A 16397-nucleotide genomic window follows, 5' to 3' on the forward strand; every position below is an offset into this window, starting at 1 on the left:
TCTGTAGTTAGCATACTTCCCATAACAGCACACAGGCTGTCTCCCTAAATGTGTATATGACATAACTGAAGCCCAGTGGGTCAGACTATAAATAGAAAAGCAACAGAAATCCCCCCACGTCTGCACACGGCCTGCTCTTATTATGAACATACATGACTTCTCATCTGCACGTCACTGAGCATTTTATTTCCTCAATTTAGCTTTACTATTTCCCTTCTTTGGTCACTGTGACCATTAAGACAATGTGGAAGTGACTCAGGGAACTGTGAGTGTGTGAACCGTGAGGTGAAGCACAGACTTGAACCCAAAAGTCACATGAGTTTGCTCATTCAAATTCCTTCACGGCATTTTCTCTCCTTTGCCCATCTGAGATTTTGGTCACATGAAGCGTCTCAAACTCCAGATTTCATTGTGTTTGCAGGTACTTTAAGGTTTCTGTAAAGGTTTATTAAAGTGAATAATCACTGATCCTTGGTTTGAATGCCAAATTCAAAGTTTTATTTTAATCTCATCCTGTTGTCTGCTGGTTTATGTCCTACATATGTAATCCACCAACTGTTGTTAATAAGTATGGAGTCAAATAAGGGTCATGGTGAGAATATGTTTTTGTTTGTGTTCCATCACAATACTTTTGTGCTCCCTCGCAATATGTTTGGCGTTACGTCGCAATACTTTTCAGTTCCCTCACAATCCTTTCGTGTTCCATTGCAATATGTTTTGTGTTCCCTCACAATATTTTTGTGATCCCTTTCAATGTATTGTGTGTTCCCTCGCAATACTTTCATGTTCCCGCGCAAACTTCTTTGTTCCCTCGCAATCGTTTTGTGTTCCCTCACGATATGTTTGGTGTTACCTCACAGTACTTTTAAGTTCACTCACAATACTTTTGTGTTCCCTCGCAATATTTTTGTCTTCCTGCACGATGTGTTTTGTGTTCCCTCACTATACTTTTTTGTTCCCTTGCAATACTTTTGTGTTCCCTTACAAGACTTCGGTCCTACCTCGTAATACTTGTGTTCCCTTGCAATACTTTCATGTTCCCGCGCAAACTTCTTTGTTCCCTCGCAATCGTTTTGTGTTCCCTCACGATATGTTTGGTGTTACCTCACAGTACTTTTAAGTTCACTCACAATACTTTTGTGTTCCCTTACAATATTTTTATGTTCCCTCGCAATATTTTTGTCTTCCTGCACGATGTGTTTTGTGTTCCCTCACTATACTTTTTTGTTCTCTTGCAATACTTTTGTGTTCCCTTACAAGACTTCGGTCCTACCTCGTAATACTTGTGTTCCCTTGCAATACTTTCATGTTCCCTCGCAATACTTTTGTGTTCCTGCACGATATGTTTTGTGTTCCCTCACTATACTTTTGTGTTCCGTTACAACATGTTCTGCTTAACCTTGCAATACTTCTGTGTTCCCTCGCGTTACTTGGTTTTATCTCGCAGTACTTTTGCGTTGACTCGTCACCTTCTGTTCCATCTGAGCAGCATTATTTTGGATCAAGCACACTGATGTTTTTGGCCTCTCCCCTGTTATCTGCTGCTACTGTCTGCCTGTCTGCTGTCAGTAGAGCGGACAGGCTGGGTGGTGATGCAGCAGCTTGTTGACTGTTGGCTCTATGTCTCTGCGATGTGTTCAAGCGCATCATTTTTTTGTCGGAGACACGGGTAACATAAGACGATGCAACAGTCAGCCTTCATCGCCGCTAGGCGAGCATGGGCCGTAAGAGTTGAGAGTCATGTTCCCATGGCGACCAGGGTGTGACCACGCCCTTTAGTCATTTCTTCCTCTCGGTCTGCTGATGCGTTTTCGAACACGAGATTCATTCATTCATATTTTCCTGTAAAACCCCCTTAAAAATAACACTATACCCTCTTGTCTTATTTCAGCATCTCTCTCTCTGTCTCGCAGCACAAATTTGCATCGTCAAGCACATTTTCCCCGACACACTCCTACCCTTTGTCAGTGTGTGTGTGTGTGTGCGTGCTCCCCACGTGTGTTGTTTTAGGTTGGCAGAGTTTGGATTGTTGATTGTGTGAAGGCATGTGTGACCCGAAAATAAAGGCCACTGTGTGTGTGTGTGTGTGTGTGTGTGTGTGTGTGTGTGTGTGGCCCTTTAAGCCTGTTGTGATTGAAGGGACAGTGTGTGTGTGTGTGTGTGTGCATGAGTCAGCCGGTGCACCATGCTTGCTCTGTTTGTGTGTGTGTGTGTGAGAGAGAGAGAGAGAGTACTGGGTCCAGCGAGACAGCTGAGAGCTCGCCTCAGTTCCTACTCGTCCTCAGTGTCTCTCGTCCACTCTTCTCTCTCGCTCTCTTCTTTATTATGGATCTCTGCTCATTTTAAGGATATTTTGTGGACGAACGGACGCCCCATACATGGACGTAACGCCGTCTGTCGGTGGGATTTGACAGACCTCGGCTGTGTGTGTGTGTGTGTGTGTGTGTGTGTGTGTGAGCCATGCTGCGTGTGTTCATTCTGTGCGCAGAGCGTCTGCAAACGCCGGACGATGACATCAGCGACTCCTACTGCACCGTCACCTATGAAGGTAGGGCTGGTGAAACTGGGAATAAGACGTGAAGATGATGTCCACAGAAACGTTGAACCCCCCCGCCCGCCCCAAGCCGCCGCCTCCGTCTCTCCCTAACAGCTGAGGTTATTATTGGAAAGACTCGGGCAGACGTCTTCCACATGGCTTCCAGTGTGTTTGGGGTGGGGCAGAGATAGAACGAGAGAAAGAGAGACAAGAGGAGGTGATGATGGAGGGAGTGTTTAAAGTAACCACCATTCTCTCAGTTTATCCTTCGGGGCCCTCCGTCTCTCGGTGGGGGGGCCTCACTTCACCACCACAAAACGAATATGAATGCGTGATCTGCGTTTACACCTTGTATCTTTTAATGTGTTTGCTGAGATCGGATCTCTGAGGCATGAATACGTTTAGATCAGCTCCCTTCAAAACTCCCCATGTTTCTTACCAATGAAATGGAATAACATGTTCATATTGTCATGCTCCTCAGAAGATGAACTATAATAAGTTTGGTGATCCCCTGACTTTCCCCGTAGCGCCCGTCAAAGTCTTCACTTGTCGGGTTGAATATCTGAACAACCACTTTATGTAATGGTGCAATATTTTGGTGGTTTCAAGAGGATGCACTCTAATCACTCTGGCGATTCCTCTGGCATTATCTGAGGTTCACATCTGTGGTTTTCATTGAAACCTCTTGAAAGCTGTTGGGACAAACAGCTGCAATTAAATTTGCTGCGTTCAAGTGCTCACCTTAGCTATTCAGCTCTAAAGTATCTCTGTGCTGAATGACAGCACCAACTCTTAGTTTTGTCTATACCCTGTTTCGGTGTCTCTGCGGTGATTCACAGCCAAGTTGAACTTTCCATATTTACAGTATGTGTGTGTTTAGCCTTTGCTGAGCCCGCTGAAAAACAGCTTCCCTACGTTTTTGCGTTTTCTGGCAAATCATGATCTTCAACAGATTCGTACCAAACATCCAGATCTGACAGGACTGAGAAATGCTTCTCTCGACCTTTCTTTCACTTCGCCATCCGCTCCATTCTTTATCAGTATTTCAGTGAGACTATGGCGGCTTACAGCAGAGTACAGAGTGTGTGTGTGTGAAGAGGAGGCAGAGTTTCCTAACTCAAGATAAGTGTGTCATGAACCTGTGACACTTTCTTGCTGCACAAACGTTTCCCTGTGTAATATGGAGCAGCGCCTGCAGTGTTTCTCGCTCTACACACACACTCAGATGGGCTAAAATGAATCCGTCGCACTAATTTCATACTTCAGACAGATAATGATGGGAAAAGCAGATGTGTTTCTTCTGCTATAGGAGTCTCCTCTGCAGCCGTCAGGGTGGAGAAACCTCAGTTTCTGCTCTTCAGTTTCACATCAGCATCACAGAACAGGCTGAATGTTATCTGGCAGGCCGATATGTGATATTTAATCTGTTTTAACTTGAAGGCTGCCTCCGCTGTGTCTGCTCTTCAGAACTGCTGCATCATTTCTACTGTTCAGAGTTCATTACATTTAAAGGCCGTTAGAGAAGAAAGATCTGGAAAGGAGGAAGACGATCTAATGCTTTTTGTTCAGTTTGCTGCTGCGGCTCTCACTGAGCATCATGGTGAAATTGCCTCGTCATGCTGCTCATCATGGTCAGCGTGATGTAATAAAGGGGATTTATGAATGGTCTAAATCTTGTTTCACTGAGCTCCACACAGACCAGAATACAAACTACAGACATTAAAACGGGAAACAAGTGAATCACTTGAATTAATTTCTATCTTAAACCTGCATTAATGGTTAGTTTTGGCCACTGGGGGAAAGAACACAACAAGTTGAACAAGCTGATATATTATGATGTTATGAACTTGATGTTGCGTACGTGTTAGCTAACAGCTCCCTATTTACACATCGATTAACATTTTCATTCATTAGGAGTCAGTCTGTGTCCACCTGATGAATGAAAGTCAGATATTCACTAATTTTTTGCTCCAATTTTGGTCTCCACCAACTCCAGAGAGGAATATCTGCCTCTTTAGCTGCTAAACGCTCGACTGTGTTTACCAGCTGCTCTCTTACTGTGTATATCTGCTGTTTGGCAACATACTGTTGGTTAAGTAGCGCACATTTTAATGAAATTAGCCTGGTTTAAGTTTTAGCTTTATTATACCTGGTTTTATTTTGTAGTTGTCTCCTCATGTGTCATTCTTCCACTTCAGCTTCTTCTCTTTGTCTCTTTTTCTGCCCTTTATTTGTGTTTACCTGCATCTCATCATTAATCGACCCACTTACATTTAATCCATTGTTTTTTGCAATTGCTTCCTGATTTATCTTGTTGTTTCGGTTTCATACTTTGTTGGATAATTGGCCGGCAAAAACAATGAGCTAAAAGAGGCTAAAATGCTTCAAAGAGCTGAAGAGGATGTGTAGAGTCGGTGATAATTCTCTGTGAGTTCATCACTATAAGAGACTCCTTCAGTGATTTAACCACACATTCAGTCATTGATTGTGTTGTTGATGTAAAAATATTGATAAAGTTGCGTGAAGTATGATGAATTCTCCACCTGGAAGTTGTGTTTTATTGTCATATTGCTGTTATTCTGTCAAAAAACACAACTTTAACCTCAAGCTAACACACTGAAAATGTCATATTTTGTGTTGACACGGTGCTGCATTTGCTTTTTTTTAAAAAATTGAATTTTACAGGAAAACAAAAGCACATAAACAAAGGTTCTCCTTTAAGTTCTTCATCTGTAAATAACTTGAAACCTTTCGACAACAGCAGTAAACATATTTTCATCAGCGTCAAACCAACGTGTCCTTCACATGATGTGAAGCACCAGTGAACGTAATCAGACTCGTGTGTTAATGAGGTCGTGATGAACCTTCAGCGGAGAGAATCAGTTTTAAAGCCTGAAGCTCAGATGAGACTGAAGCTAACCGACATCTGAACAAACTCCCTGAACCTTTTATTTTAAACTCGTCACAATCACAAGACTGTATGATCGTCCCTCAGCAGGCTACGATACTGTGTGACATGTGCAACCATGAAAAACAGACTTTAATCGATATATGATCAGTCCGACAGACACGCGGCATCGTTAACTCCTCTCCAGTCATGTGGCTTCACGTGGCTGAAGAAGAAATGACTGTAATTACATTTAAGTTCATGACATCGGCTCAATATAAAGAATCACGTTCGATGCAAAGCTTCTCCATCATGTCTCTTGTTATAAATGACACAACTAGTTATCTAATTTATGTATTTGCACATAGTCACAATACTATATTGTGACATGCGAACAATAAAACACACAGAGGGGATAAACTGTGTTGATTGCAGACGATCCTGTCAGACAGTTTGAGTGTGTGCGTCCTCATGTTGGTCTGCAGGTGGCGCTCTGCCACTGTGCACCTGTGCAGACGTGAACACTGAGTTTGACTCGCGCATTTTGTCTGTTCACCTCAATTCAAGGAAAAGTTTCACTCCCTCAGTGTGAAGAAACACTTAGAGTTTCATGTCTTTTCTTGAGCGAAACAAAAAACTTTAAAGAAAAAGTCGTTAGATGCGACTAAACGAGACCGTTTCTGGTCCCAAACGTCAGCACTTACAATCCAGAGAGTCCTTGAAAAGTCCTTGAGTTTGTCCAAGGGATCCTGCATCCCTGAGCTCACATCCTTCCTGTGAGCATTTCAAGGCAGACACAGTTCCAGCAGACTGATCTTCTCTTAAATAACCATCAGTTTATCGTTATCAAGGTAATAATTATGGTAATATTGTGCATTTTTGTGGATTTTCCTTTTAGTTTTTTCAAGATTTTTGTAGTTTTTACAGCGTTTTTATTGAGTTTTTGTAGTATTTAGAAGTTCCCTGTAGTTTTTTTTTTTGTAGTTTTATTGAGATTTTTTTTGTTCCCTGCAGAGTTTTTGTATTGTTTTTTGTAGATTCATAGGTTTTTCTGGTAGTTTTTTTTTGTAATTTTAATATTTGTTCTGTTGTATTTATTGTTTTTTGTTTTGTTTTACAGAGTTTTTATAGGATTTTCTGGTCTTTTTCATTGTTTTTATTTAGGTATTTTGTAGTTTTTATAGTAACTCTACAGAGTTTTTATATAGTTTATTGTAGATTCATGGGTTTTTCCGGTAGTTTTCATTGTTTTTTGTAGTTTTTATTGTTTCTGTGTTGTTTTCTTTGTTTTTTTAATAGTTTTATAGAGTTTTTATATAGATTTTGTAAATAATTAGGTATTCTTGGTCATTTTCATTGTCTTTATTGAAGGTTTTTTGTAGTTTTTATAGTTTCTTGTAACTTATATAGTTTGTTTGTAGGTTTTATAGGTCTTCAAGACCGATGTGTTGTTTTCTTTCCCCTCACAAAAATAGGATTTAAAGTTCAGGGTGTTTCGTGGCGGCACTAGGTTTGACCGACTCTAACAGTTTACTGACAACACCAGATTGAAATAAATCCTTAAAGAAAGCAAACAAAATATCAAGACAGAAGGATTAGAGGGCAGAAAGAGGTGGAGGACGACAGGGAAACATGTAGGACGAACGGAGAGGCAAAGATGTGGGCGAAGATTTGGAACCAGCCAGGAGACAAGAGAGGAAAAGAGAACAGGAAATGTTGAGATTTCCTCTGGATGTGAGGTGTGTGTCTGTTCCCAGCATGCTCGCCTGCTGCCCTCTTTCCCTCCGAGTGTGTTGGACGGACGCAGAAAGAGAAAGAAGTCGGCTTCGTTAAGGAAAAGAGCTTTTATTTTGTAGCCTCACACACAGACCGATGCTGTGGGGAACGATCGCTGGATAATTTGTTTGTTTGTTTTCTTTTTGTGATGCTTCCTTTTTGCCAATAAGGACATAAGATACCGACGATCCTTTAAAAAAACCCTCTAACATTTCATCTGAGTTTCTCAAAGAGTTGGTTGGATCCCATTTTTTCCTCTCACACGTTCCGCTTTGTTACCTCCCGTTGGTCTCTGGCGGACCGGGGGGCCATGTAACCGACCCTCCTCACCTGGTGAACGGACTCACCTGCCTCCTCCCCCTCTGAGCCGGTCCTTCGAGCGTCGCAGGTTTGTTTCAGGACTCGGCCGGACACCTGCTGAGGTTTCAGCCATGTTGCGTTGCGTTCTTCAGCGAGCCAACAACCTGAGACACTCAGACCCTCTGGCTGGTGTCGTCTTCAGAGGTAAGAGGATCCTGGGAGATTCAGGAAAAACAAACACAGGGCAGCTGGTTCACATCCGTTTTCACACTATTCACTGTTTTCACATGTGATCTTAAAGGTGCACTACGTAGAAATATTAACCAGAAGATTGCTGATTAATTTTCTGTCTTAACAAACTAAATAAAACAAACTCATGACTGACAAAAACAAAGGACAACACAACTTTACACTGTTTGACTTTGTTTGTGGCGGACCCTGCCACATTTCACGCTTCAAACAGAGTTCTGGGAGCTTATTTGTCATTTACAGAAAACATACGTACTTCTGAGGTTGTATTTTTACCTCCTTAATGTCCTAAATGTTACAAAATTCTGACTTTCAATTTCTTCTTGAAAGCTACAGATTGCCCCTTTAAATCTTAACACTTAACGCAACATTTTTACCTTCCCTGGTCTTCTTTGACATTTAAACTTGAATTCAGACGCGTGAAGAGAAAACATTGTCACGTGAACGCGACATTTGCAGAGTTTAATTAACATTTTCACATCACGTGACTGGATTTTTGTCACTTGTGGTTTAGTTTTTACACATTTCACCAAAAAAGAAGGTGTCAAGTCAGCCCGCCTGAAGCTGTCTTAGTTATTAATTAAATCTTTTTCAATCATTCTGTCAGCAAAGTCAAATAGTTGTGACTGTTTCCAGGTGGAAACTTGAGACTTGACTGTCTAAACTCAAGTCAAATCTTCAGGTGGTGTCAAGCGGCGCCACAGACCAAGATGAATGTCTCAGGTGAAACAAAAACAAATGACACGTGTGATGAAGGCGACTTGGCTACCTGTCCTGTTTTCCATCAGGCTGTTGTTGTGAGCGTCTGCCTCCTTAATGAGGTGAGCTCTGTTCACTTCCTGCCTTTGTCCTCACACTGTTTCCTGGTGCCATCACACACACACACACACACACACACGCTTCGACCTCTGAACTCCTTTCTAAGTACAAAATAAACTGTGTTATCAAACTATAGTGTAGATATCTTGAATCAAACGCCACCTGAAGCGTTCAGGGCGACCCAGAGACGACCACAGCATCTGCTTTTATTAGTATTTATCATGAGTCGGTGGTGGTGTCGTCTAAAGAGGAAAGTCTTGAGGAATTCAGAGCCGAGAGAGAGAGACGGAGAGGTTCCTCCCCTCCAGAAAACAGATACCATGTCCATTTATAGGAATCCCAGCTGATGATGAAGGAGTGAGGAAGCTGTGGGAGGAGAGAGAGAAGAAGACACATTTCCAAACAATCCTTTATCAAATCACGTGTGAATAATCACGTATTTTATCCACATTCACACAGAAAGTAAGAGGAAATAGTTTTGCAGAGATTATTGCAACAAAGATCAGTTATTTAGCTGCAGTTTCACCTTTTGTTGGAGTTTAATTTGGTCTTGTTATCATCGTTTTTTGGGGATTTTCTGCAGGGACAGTCTTGATGGTTTGGACCACGTGGCGTTCAGTTCTGAAGACTTTGTTGTCTGCAGGTGTTGTGCAGTGGAAACAAGTGTGTATGATATCAAATGTGACAACATGTGCTTCTGTTTGTGTGGGCCGAGGGCGGCCGGACGTCCGGCCTGAAGTGTTGTTATTGGAGCCATAAGTGTTGTTTTTCCGTCAAAACCCGAGAAATGAAAATCTCCAGCGGCGCTGCGACTTCAGCCTGAGTTCTGCCTCTGCTAATTATAGCCTCACACACAGGGTTACTTAAACAATCCAGTCTGATACAGATACTTCAAACTGTAGCTGGATTGTGTTCTGCTACTTTCCAATACCAACCATGCAAATAAAGACGAGAGTGTAACATGTTGGTAATCCCCCTTTTTTACTGAATGTTTCTGTAATCTAATTACATCTTTTTCCTGTAACTTGAAAGTGAAAATGCAAACAAAAAGGTGCACAAGAGGATTTAGAAAGTGGACTTATGGCTGCTTTACATAACTCTCAGTGGTTAGTGGTGAATATTATTATGACGTCACAGTGTGGCAATCACAAACACATGTTGAGATAATGATTAGAGATGATTTTCCACCTACATACCGTGAGAAAATGAATTATAATGAAGTCTGGCCGTTATAGTTTGGGATTCCTACTCAGTGTGTATCTTAAACTTTAAATATACATTGAAGAAATGTACTTTTAAAAGTGGGATCCAGCAAAAAAAAAAGACAGTTTATATCCTCCTGAACTGGCCACACACACACACACACACACACACACACACACACACACACACACACACACTCTAAACTTAGCTTTCCCACTCGTACTTCGTCGCCCTGTGGGTCACAGTTTTATTCTATTCTCGGCTCGCGACAGAAACTGTGCCAGGCTGAACTGACCAGGAAGTAAACGCTGTGCCACTTCCTGTCTCATGAGATGCGAGCTCTGATACCGGCTCCTGACACACACACACACACACACACACACACACACACACAAACACAAATATAACGTGCCCTCTCGACCCCTCTGTGGAAGGGTGGAGGTGTTTTTTAAAGATATCTTCCAAGAACGGAGGTACACTTGCGTAGGTATTTGTGCGGTGGGTGTAGTTGCTTTGGACCGTGTGTGTGTGTGTGTGTGTTCTCACATTGGGTGATGACTGTGGGGAAAACAGGAAGGCAAACAACCATTCTGTGGGTGTGTGTGAGGAGAGAAATAATGTGTGTGTGTGTGTGTGTGTGTGTGTGTGTGTGTGTGTGTGTTAATCAACAAATCTATGGCTCAGTGGAAGGAATGCATCATGTTTCTGCACCACAACAAAGTTGTGTGTCAGGATTTCTAGGTCTTGTTGTAATTTGGGGTTTTACTAAATTGATTATGTCACACGTACGTTGGGATAAAAAAATCCCCATCTCTCTGAACCTAGAGACTGATTTCTCCCTGGATTTGATGGTAGATGACAGCTCAGGGGATGATTGATTGATTGATTGATTGATTGATTGATTGATTGAAATCTACGTCACAAAAAACAAACAAACAAACCAACGACAGAATATGACACACGAAACAGTTTAATTCTAATTGTACATTCAAAAAATTATATTTACTTAATAACCAAATGCATCCTGCAAAATACAATTTTAATTTAGAAGCCATCTATTTTATATCCACCATGACACCATGAAAGTTTGTTCGGAGTTTCAATCTACAAATTAGTATATTCATTCATGTTGCAGTGCTGAGAACAGTGGTGGACAAAACAACAAAAAAGTGCCTTTGGTTCTTTGACTTTTCAAACACATCTTCGAATCAAAACCATAGTCAGCAACTTTGAAGAATAAACCGTTGTTCACAAAACAATATGACAGTTGCAGCGTAGCAGCAAAAGAAGTACTGGACCTTTGCAGTGTCATCAAAATGTTACGTTAGCATTATGTTAGCATTTAGCTCAACTTGAGCTGCTAGCACAGCTGCAGACCCTGCAGCTGCAGTCGGTCATTCCCTGGAAATTAACGAGCAGCTTCTAAATTCGGACAATAGTCATTGTCTCTGCTTCCTTTCACCTGGAAAGAACATCTCGATCTGTGTGTGCGTCTCCCAAGATTCCTCTTTTTCAATAAAACCAAATGGAAATCATGACTGTCGGAACCAGTGTGATCATTCAGGTCGTATTCTCGAGGGCACGTGTGTGTTTGTTGTGTTTGCTGTGCGATGACGAGGGTCCTTAAGTGGCTGCTGGTGAATCCTGGCAGTCTTTATTGGTTCGTCTTGCGTCCCACTTCCTGTCAGAGTGCCCGACAGACAGGAAATCAGAGCTCAGAGCTCCATGTTACAGGAAGCTGCAGAGAGATAACACAACACACACACACACACACACACACACACACACACACCAATTGAGCAAATATAGCCCGGTATTTTGGGTGTGTGTGTTTGTGCAAAATGTTCTTCTTAACTGAGTCATGTAAGGGTGTGTCTGAAACAAAATACACGTTATCTTAATTCTAACAGATCAGTGTCTGCATAAATATTGATTTATTACCTTGTTAGCATCTTAGCAAACAACAACTAACATGTTGAGTGATTGTTAGCTTACATGCTTACTTGCTAACTTGCCTGGAGGAATCAAAGTAGAAGGTTTAGACATGTTTGCTAGCTACTGAAGACTAACTAACTTATGGCTAGTTAGCTACAGAACGGTTTGCTAACATTAAGGTAACTCAACTGTCTGTTTGGTAAGCTAACGCTTAGCTTTCTCTGTATTTTTCAGGGTCTAAGAAGAAGACGAAGGTCATCAAGAACAACCCTAACCCTGTTTGGAACGAGGTACGGCCTGTAGACGACACTCAAATCCATCATTCGTCCATTGGTAATTATTTCCACCCATGTTAATTGTTTCCTGTCCCGTCCTTCAGGGTTTTGAGTGGGATCTGAAGGGGATTCCTCTGGACTCTGGAGCGGAGCTGCACTGTGTCGTCAAAGACCATGAGAAGATGGGCAGAAACAGGTCAGGACTCAAAAAAATCACAATATTTTTGACCAAGTACATCAACATCTACAGCATATTGCAACAATATTGTGGGGGTGAATACTGGTACTTTCACTTTTGAGAAATAATCATATGTTAAATGTGATGAATTATTTCATATATTCCTTCTATATTTGCACTTCCCATAGATCAGAGAGTACAGGAACTGAGATAAGAGCTGAGGTATGTCAGACTTGGTTGATGGATTGGACCAAACTCTGGGCACAGACGGGGGTGTGGTGCATAGCCCAGAGTTGTTTGTTTTACGAAAACACCCCTTCAGATGGTTATTTTTGGATCGTTCCGCTCCATCAAGACGTCAGGCGTGTTGGAGTTCCCTCAGAGGGGAAAAAGGGGGCAGGTATGAAAGCATCAGGTCATCCTCTCATTGTGATCGTCGAGTATTTATTCAGTCATATTTCCACCAATTCACCAACTGAAGTGTTGATTAATTGATTGATCTGTTCCACATGGTACACTCAGACCCGAGCGTGACCTCTTCACCCAAGGCCAAGCTAAATTAACTTATGGTCACACTTACAGTACAGAGTGGTGTAGGGATGATGTTCTTTTGTAGGCTAGCCTGGAAGTTAGCAAAAAAAAGCTCCGGTTTACTCCTGGTGCTCCGGTTTACTCCTGGTGCTCCGGTTTACTCCTGGTGCTCCGGTTTACTCCTGGTGCAGTGGGTTGCTCCTGGTGCTGTGGTTTGCTCCCTTTTCTCTAGTTTGCTCCTCTTCTCTTTCTGGTTTGCGCCTGTTGCTCCTGGTTCTTCTCCTGTTTTTCCGGTTTGCTCCTTTTTCTCCAGTTTGCTTATGGTGCTCCTGGTGCTCCGGTTTACTCCTGGTGCTGTGGTTTGCTCCTGGTGGTCTGGTTAACTCCTGGTGCTCATGGTACTGTGGTTTGCTCCTGGTGCTCCTGATGCTGTGGTTTGCTCCTGTTTTTCTGGTTTGCTCCTTTTTCTCCAGTTTGCTCCTGGTGCTCCAGTTTGCTCCTGGTGCTGTGGTTTACTCTTGGTTCTCCTGGTGCTCCAGTCTGCTCCTGGTGCTGTGGGTTGCTCCTGGTGCTCCTGGTGCTCCTGGTGCTGTGGGTTGCTCCTGGTGCTCCTGGTGCTCCTGGTGCTGTGGGTTGCTCCTGGTGCTCCTGGTGCTGTGGGTTGCTCCTGGTGCTCCTGGTGCTGTGGGTTGCTCCTGGTGCTCCTGGTGCTGTGGGTTGCTCCTGGTGCTTCTGGTGCTGTGGGTTGCTCCTGGTGCTCCTGGTGCTCCTGGTGCTGTGGGTTGCTCCTGGTGCTCCTGGTGCTGTGGGTTGCTCCTGGTGCTCCTGGTGCTCCAGTTTGCTCCTGGTGCTGTGGGTTGCTCCTGGTGCAGTAGTTAGCTCCCACACAAAACAATATTTCCTGATAAATAAAAAGATATGATACTGAGTCTTTCGTTTTCATTTTTAAGATGTCTTCTGTCATCACCTCACTGCTTCTGTAACACACTCAGACCGTCCGTGAAGACATTTTGAAGCCTGTGTGTCTGCTCAGGTTTCTGGGGGAATGCCGGCTCTCTCTCAGAGACGTGCTCAACTCTCCCACCCTGGCGGGCTCCTTCACCGTCTCCCTGCTGGACACCAAGAGGAACAACACCGGGGTGAGCCCGAACACACACACGTTCATTTACAGCCTCATTGTATCATGAAGCAATCACAAGTCATAAATCACTCCAGGTTTCCTGTCCGGATCTAAAAATAAAGAAACTGTTTCCTGAGTCAGAGCAGAATAACAGCCATACGTCTCTTTTAATCCCTTTAAATCTGATTACATTTGAGATAATTTATGCTTTAACTGCATAAAAACTATTTATCTTCACTCGCGCAGTCTCGCTCTGATCTCATAAGAGGGCCTGTAGAACTGCAAATGTGTGAAAGTGTGTTTTTTCCATTCATTTTACAATTTAAATACAGAAAACCTCAGATTATAACAAGAAAACAAACAACTTGATTCTGTGAGGATGCTCGCTGTGAAGAAATTTAAACTGAAGTCGACGAAACGCAGAGAAAAACCTCGGCAGGTTACAGCCAGCACGTCAGTCATCTTTGTTTTTTTTAGCAGCAGATGAAACGTTGTGTTCTGTTTCCCATCCTCATTTCCTGAGCCCAAAACAAAGTCTTCCTCTCTGATTGATGTCACACACACACACACACACACACACACACACACACACTGAAACACCATTATTGTATTTATTAAATACACATGACCGTATGCATATTTACTTGTCAGGTCAAATTTAAGGCAACTTTTATTTGAAATGCAGGATGACCTGCTGCCGAGCCGCCAGTGACCACCGTTCAAGACTGTGTTTAAATCTTAGTTTGAAGTCAATAATCAGTCACACTCAAACAAATGATAATGCGATTCAAAGTGCTTCACCAGTGAAAGAACATGGTAGAAAACAGGCTCAGAGACTGATGCACACCGACGGCAATGAAATAATACAAGATAAAAACAAACAATAAAATAAAGAACCACATAAACCAAAATATTGTACGTAATATTTGATTTAGAAAAGGATTATAAAGAAGAATATAAGACAACAGTAAAACGTGAATAAAAATCTGTATTAAATGTAGTAAAAAGAACAACGGGCTGTGATAAAAACAAAATAAATTAAAATAAATGTATACATAAAAATGTGAAATGCAGTATTTTTAATGAGACGCCAGGATTGTGGTGACAAAACCAGGTATTTCAGTGTGTAGGAACAATGTGCGGCGCCGGAAAACATGATTCCAAACCTGTTGATTAGAACCAGGTAATGAAGCCGATATCTTTGTTTACAGAAACATTGGAGCTTATCACCGAAGCTGCTTTTTCCTGTTAGAGGAAGCTGCAGAAGACAACACCTTTCACTGCTCCACACACCCGACAGCACATTACTGCTGCTGCTGAAGAAATCCACGCTCATTTCACAGATTTAAAGCCGTCTATCGCTCAAACATCCGTGAAGTTTTGAGTGTTTGTGGTGAAGAATGTTGTTCACAGTCAGAAAAGATGAATTCATGTGCATGAAAGATTTGATTATGGGTAAAAGGATTTCGTAGATTAAAACTCAGGAAAGCCTCGCACATTTTCCTCCACTTAAGGTTTATTTGAGCAGGAAATATTCTCATTTTATCCATCTTATCCAGTTCTCTCCCCTCTTGATGCTGACACAGTTTCATATATTCGAGTACATTTTAACGTTTTTCCACGTTTCCCCCTCCAATGGATGTTCCTCTGAGAGAAACTCCGGCTGGTAAACCTGGTAAATAAAGGTTGAAATCTTGCTGAAAAATACTTCTTGACGTTTGACAAGAACCTCCTGCTCAATCAGCTGCGGTAACGTTTCCGTCAGATTAGAGGAAAAATAAATTATTTCTGATTAATCGCCTCGTGTCATGGGAATCTCATCAGAAAAATTAATTTAGTGCCAAGCTGAAATCTTAAATCAACATGATTTTTATCCGGACTTATTGTCCAATTAAATGCAGCTAATGAACCCTGATTGCAAAATTAGATAAAAAACAAACCATGGAAGCTTTTATTTAACGTGTAATCAGTTTTTCCTCTCCTCTCCCAGGACTCATTTTTAATCTTTATTTCTGTTACATTAGTTGTTGTTTGTGTCTCCACCAGGCCACGCTGACCCTGCAGGTTTCCTACATCCCTCCTCCAGGACTGGCTCCGGTCTTCCAGCCTCCTCACCAGCCTGAATCTGTGCCTCACAACAACCCCACTGTGGAGCTGGACACCGTCACAAGTAATGTCCTCTCTCATGTACTCCATAAATTGTGTGTTACATCTGTGACGTATATTTACTTTCTGTCCGGCAGTGATTTCTCTGGACACTCTGGGCGAGGAGGACACGGAGAGTATGATGATGCTGGAGCCCACGGAGGACCAGGGTCCAGACGACGGGCGCTCCATGGTCATCGTCGGCCCTCAGGGGCCCGCGGGCCACGAGTCGCCCACCGCCCAGACGCCCAAACGCTCGCCGCCGTCCTACAACACCCACGGAGGGCTGAGGAAGAGGAGGAGAGGAGCGAGCAGTCAGCACAAACCGCTGCCCAACAAACCTCAGGACCTTCAGGTGCAGAGCGCTGCAGGATCAGGAGACAAGCTCACAGTGACACCTTGTGGTGATTTTGGCGTATTACACAAGAAGCACAAGACAGAAT

At 42.6% G+C, this 16397-nt stretch overlaps 1 protein-coding gene and 1 long non-coding RNA gene across 12 annotated transcripts in view; one reads left to right on the forward strand and one right to left on the reverse strand.

Annotated features, from left to right (window-relative positions):
* Nucleotides 1-2261: 2261 nt before the first annotated feature.
* The window catches only part of dysf (dysferlin, limb girdle muscular dystrophy 2B (autosomal recessive)), a 71853-nt gene continuing 57717 nt past the window's right edge, over nucleotides 2262-16397 (forward strand). For 4 of the 11 annotated variants that reach the window (XM_037111748.1, XM_037111750.1, XM_037111753.1 and 1 more), the window contains exons 1-6: nucleotides 2263-2548; nucleotides 11940-11995; nucleotides 12085-12176; nucleotides 13723-13828; nucleotides 15856-15979; nucleotides 16053-16309. In XM_037111748.1, coding sequence (XP_036967643.1) covers nucleotides 2461-2548; nucleotides 11940-11995; nucleotides 12085-12176; nucleotides 13723-13828; nucleotides 15856-15979; nucleotides 16053-16309 — 723 coding nt within the window. In that variant the 5' untranslated portion in view covers nucleotides 2263-2460. Of the gene's footprint in view, nucleotides 2549-7217; nucleotides 7704-11939; nucleotides 11996-12084; nucleotides 12177-13722; nucleotides 13829-15855; nucleotides 15980-16052; nucleotides 16310-16397 lie in introns of those variants that run through there. The other 7 variants (XM_037111757.1, XM_037111759.1, XM_037111751.1 and 4 more) reach the window with 4 other exon arrangements.
* On the reverse strand, nucleotides 10723-12113 carry LOC119027048. Its single transcript, XR_005077287.1, has 2 exons — nucleotides 11981-12113; nucleotides 10723-11508 (listed from the first exon to the last, which is right to left on the reverse strand). It is a non-coding gene; the product is annotated as an uncharacterized LOC119027048 (long non-coding RNA).

This window comes from Acanthopagrus latus, chromosome 10, assembly GCF_904848185.1.
Source record: "Acanthopagrus latus isolate v.2019 chromosome 10, fAcaLat1.1, whole genome shotgun sequence".
In the NCBI taxonomy this organism is placed as follows: Eukaryota; Metazoa; Chordata; class Actinopteri; order Spariformes; family Sparidae; genus Acanthopagrus; species Acanthopagrus latus.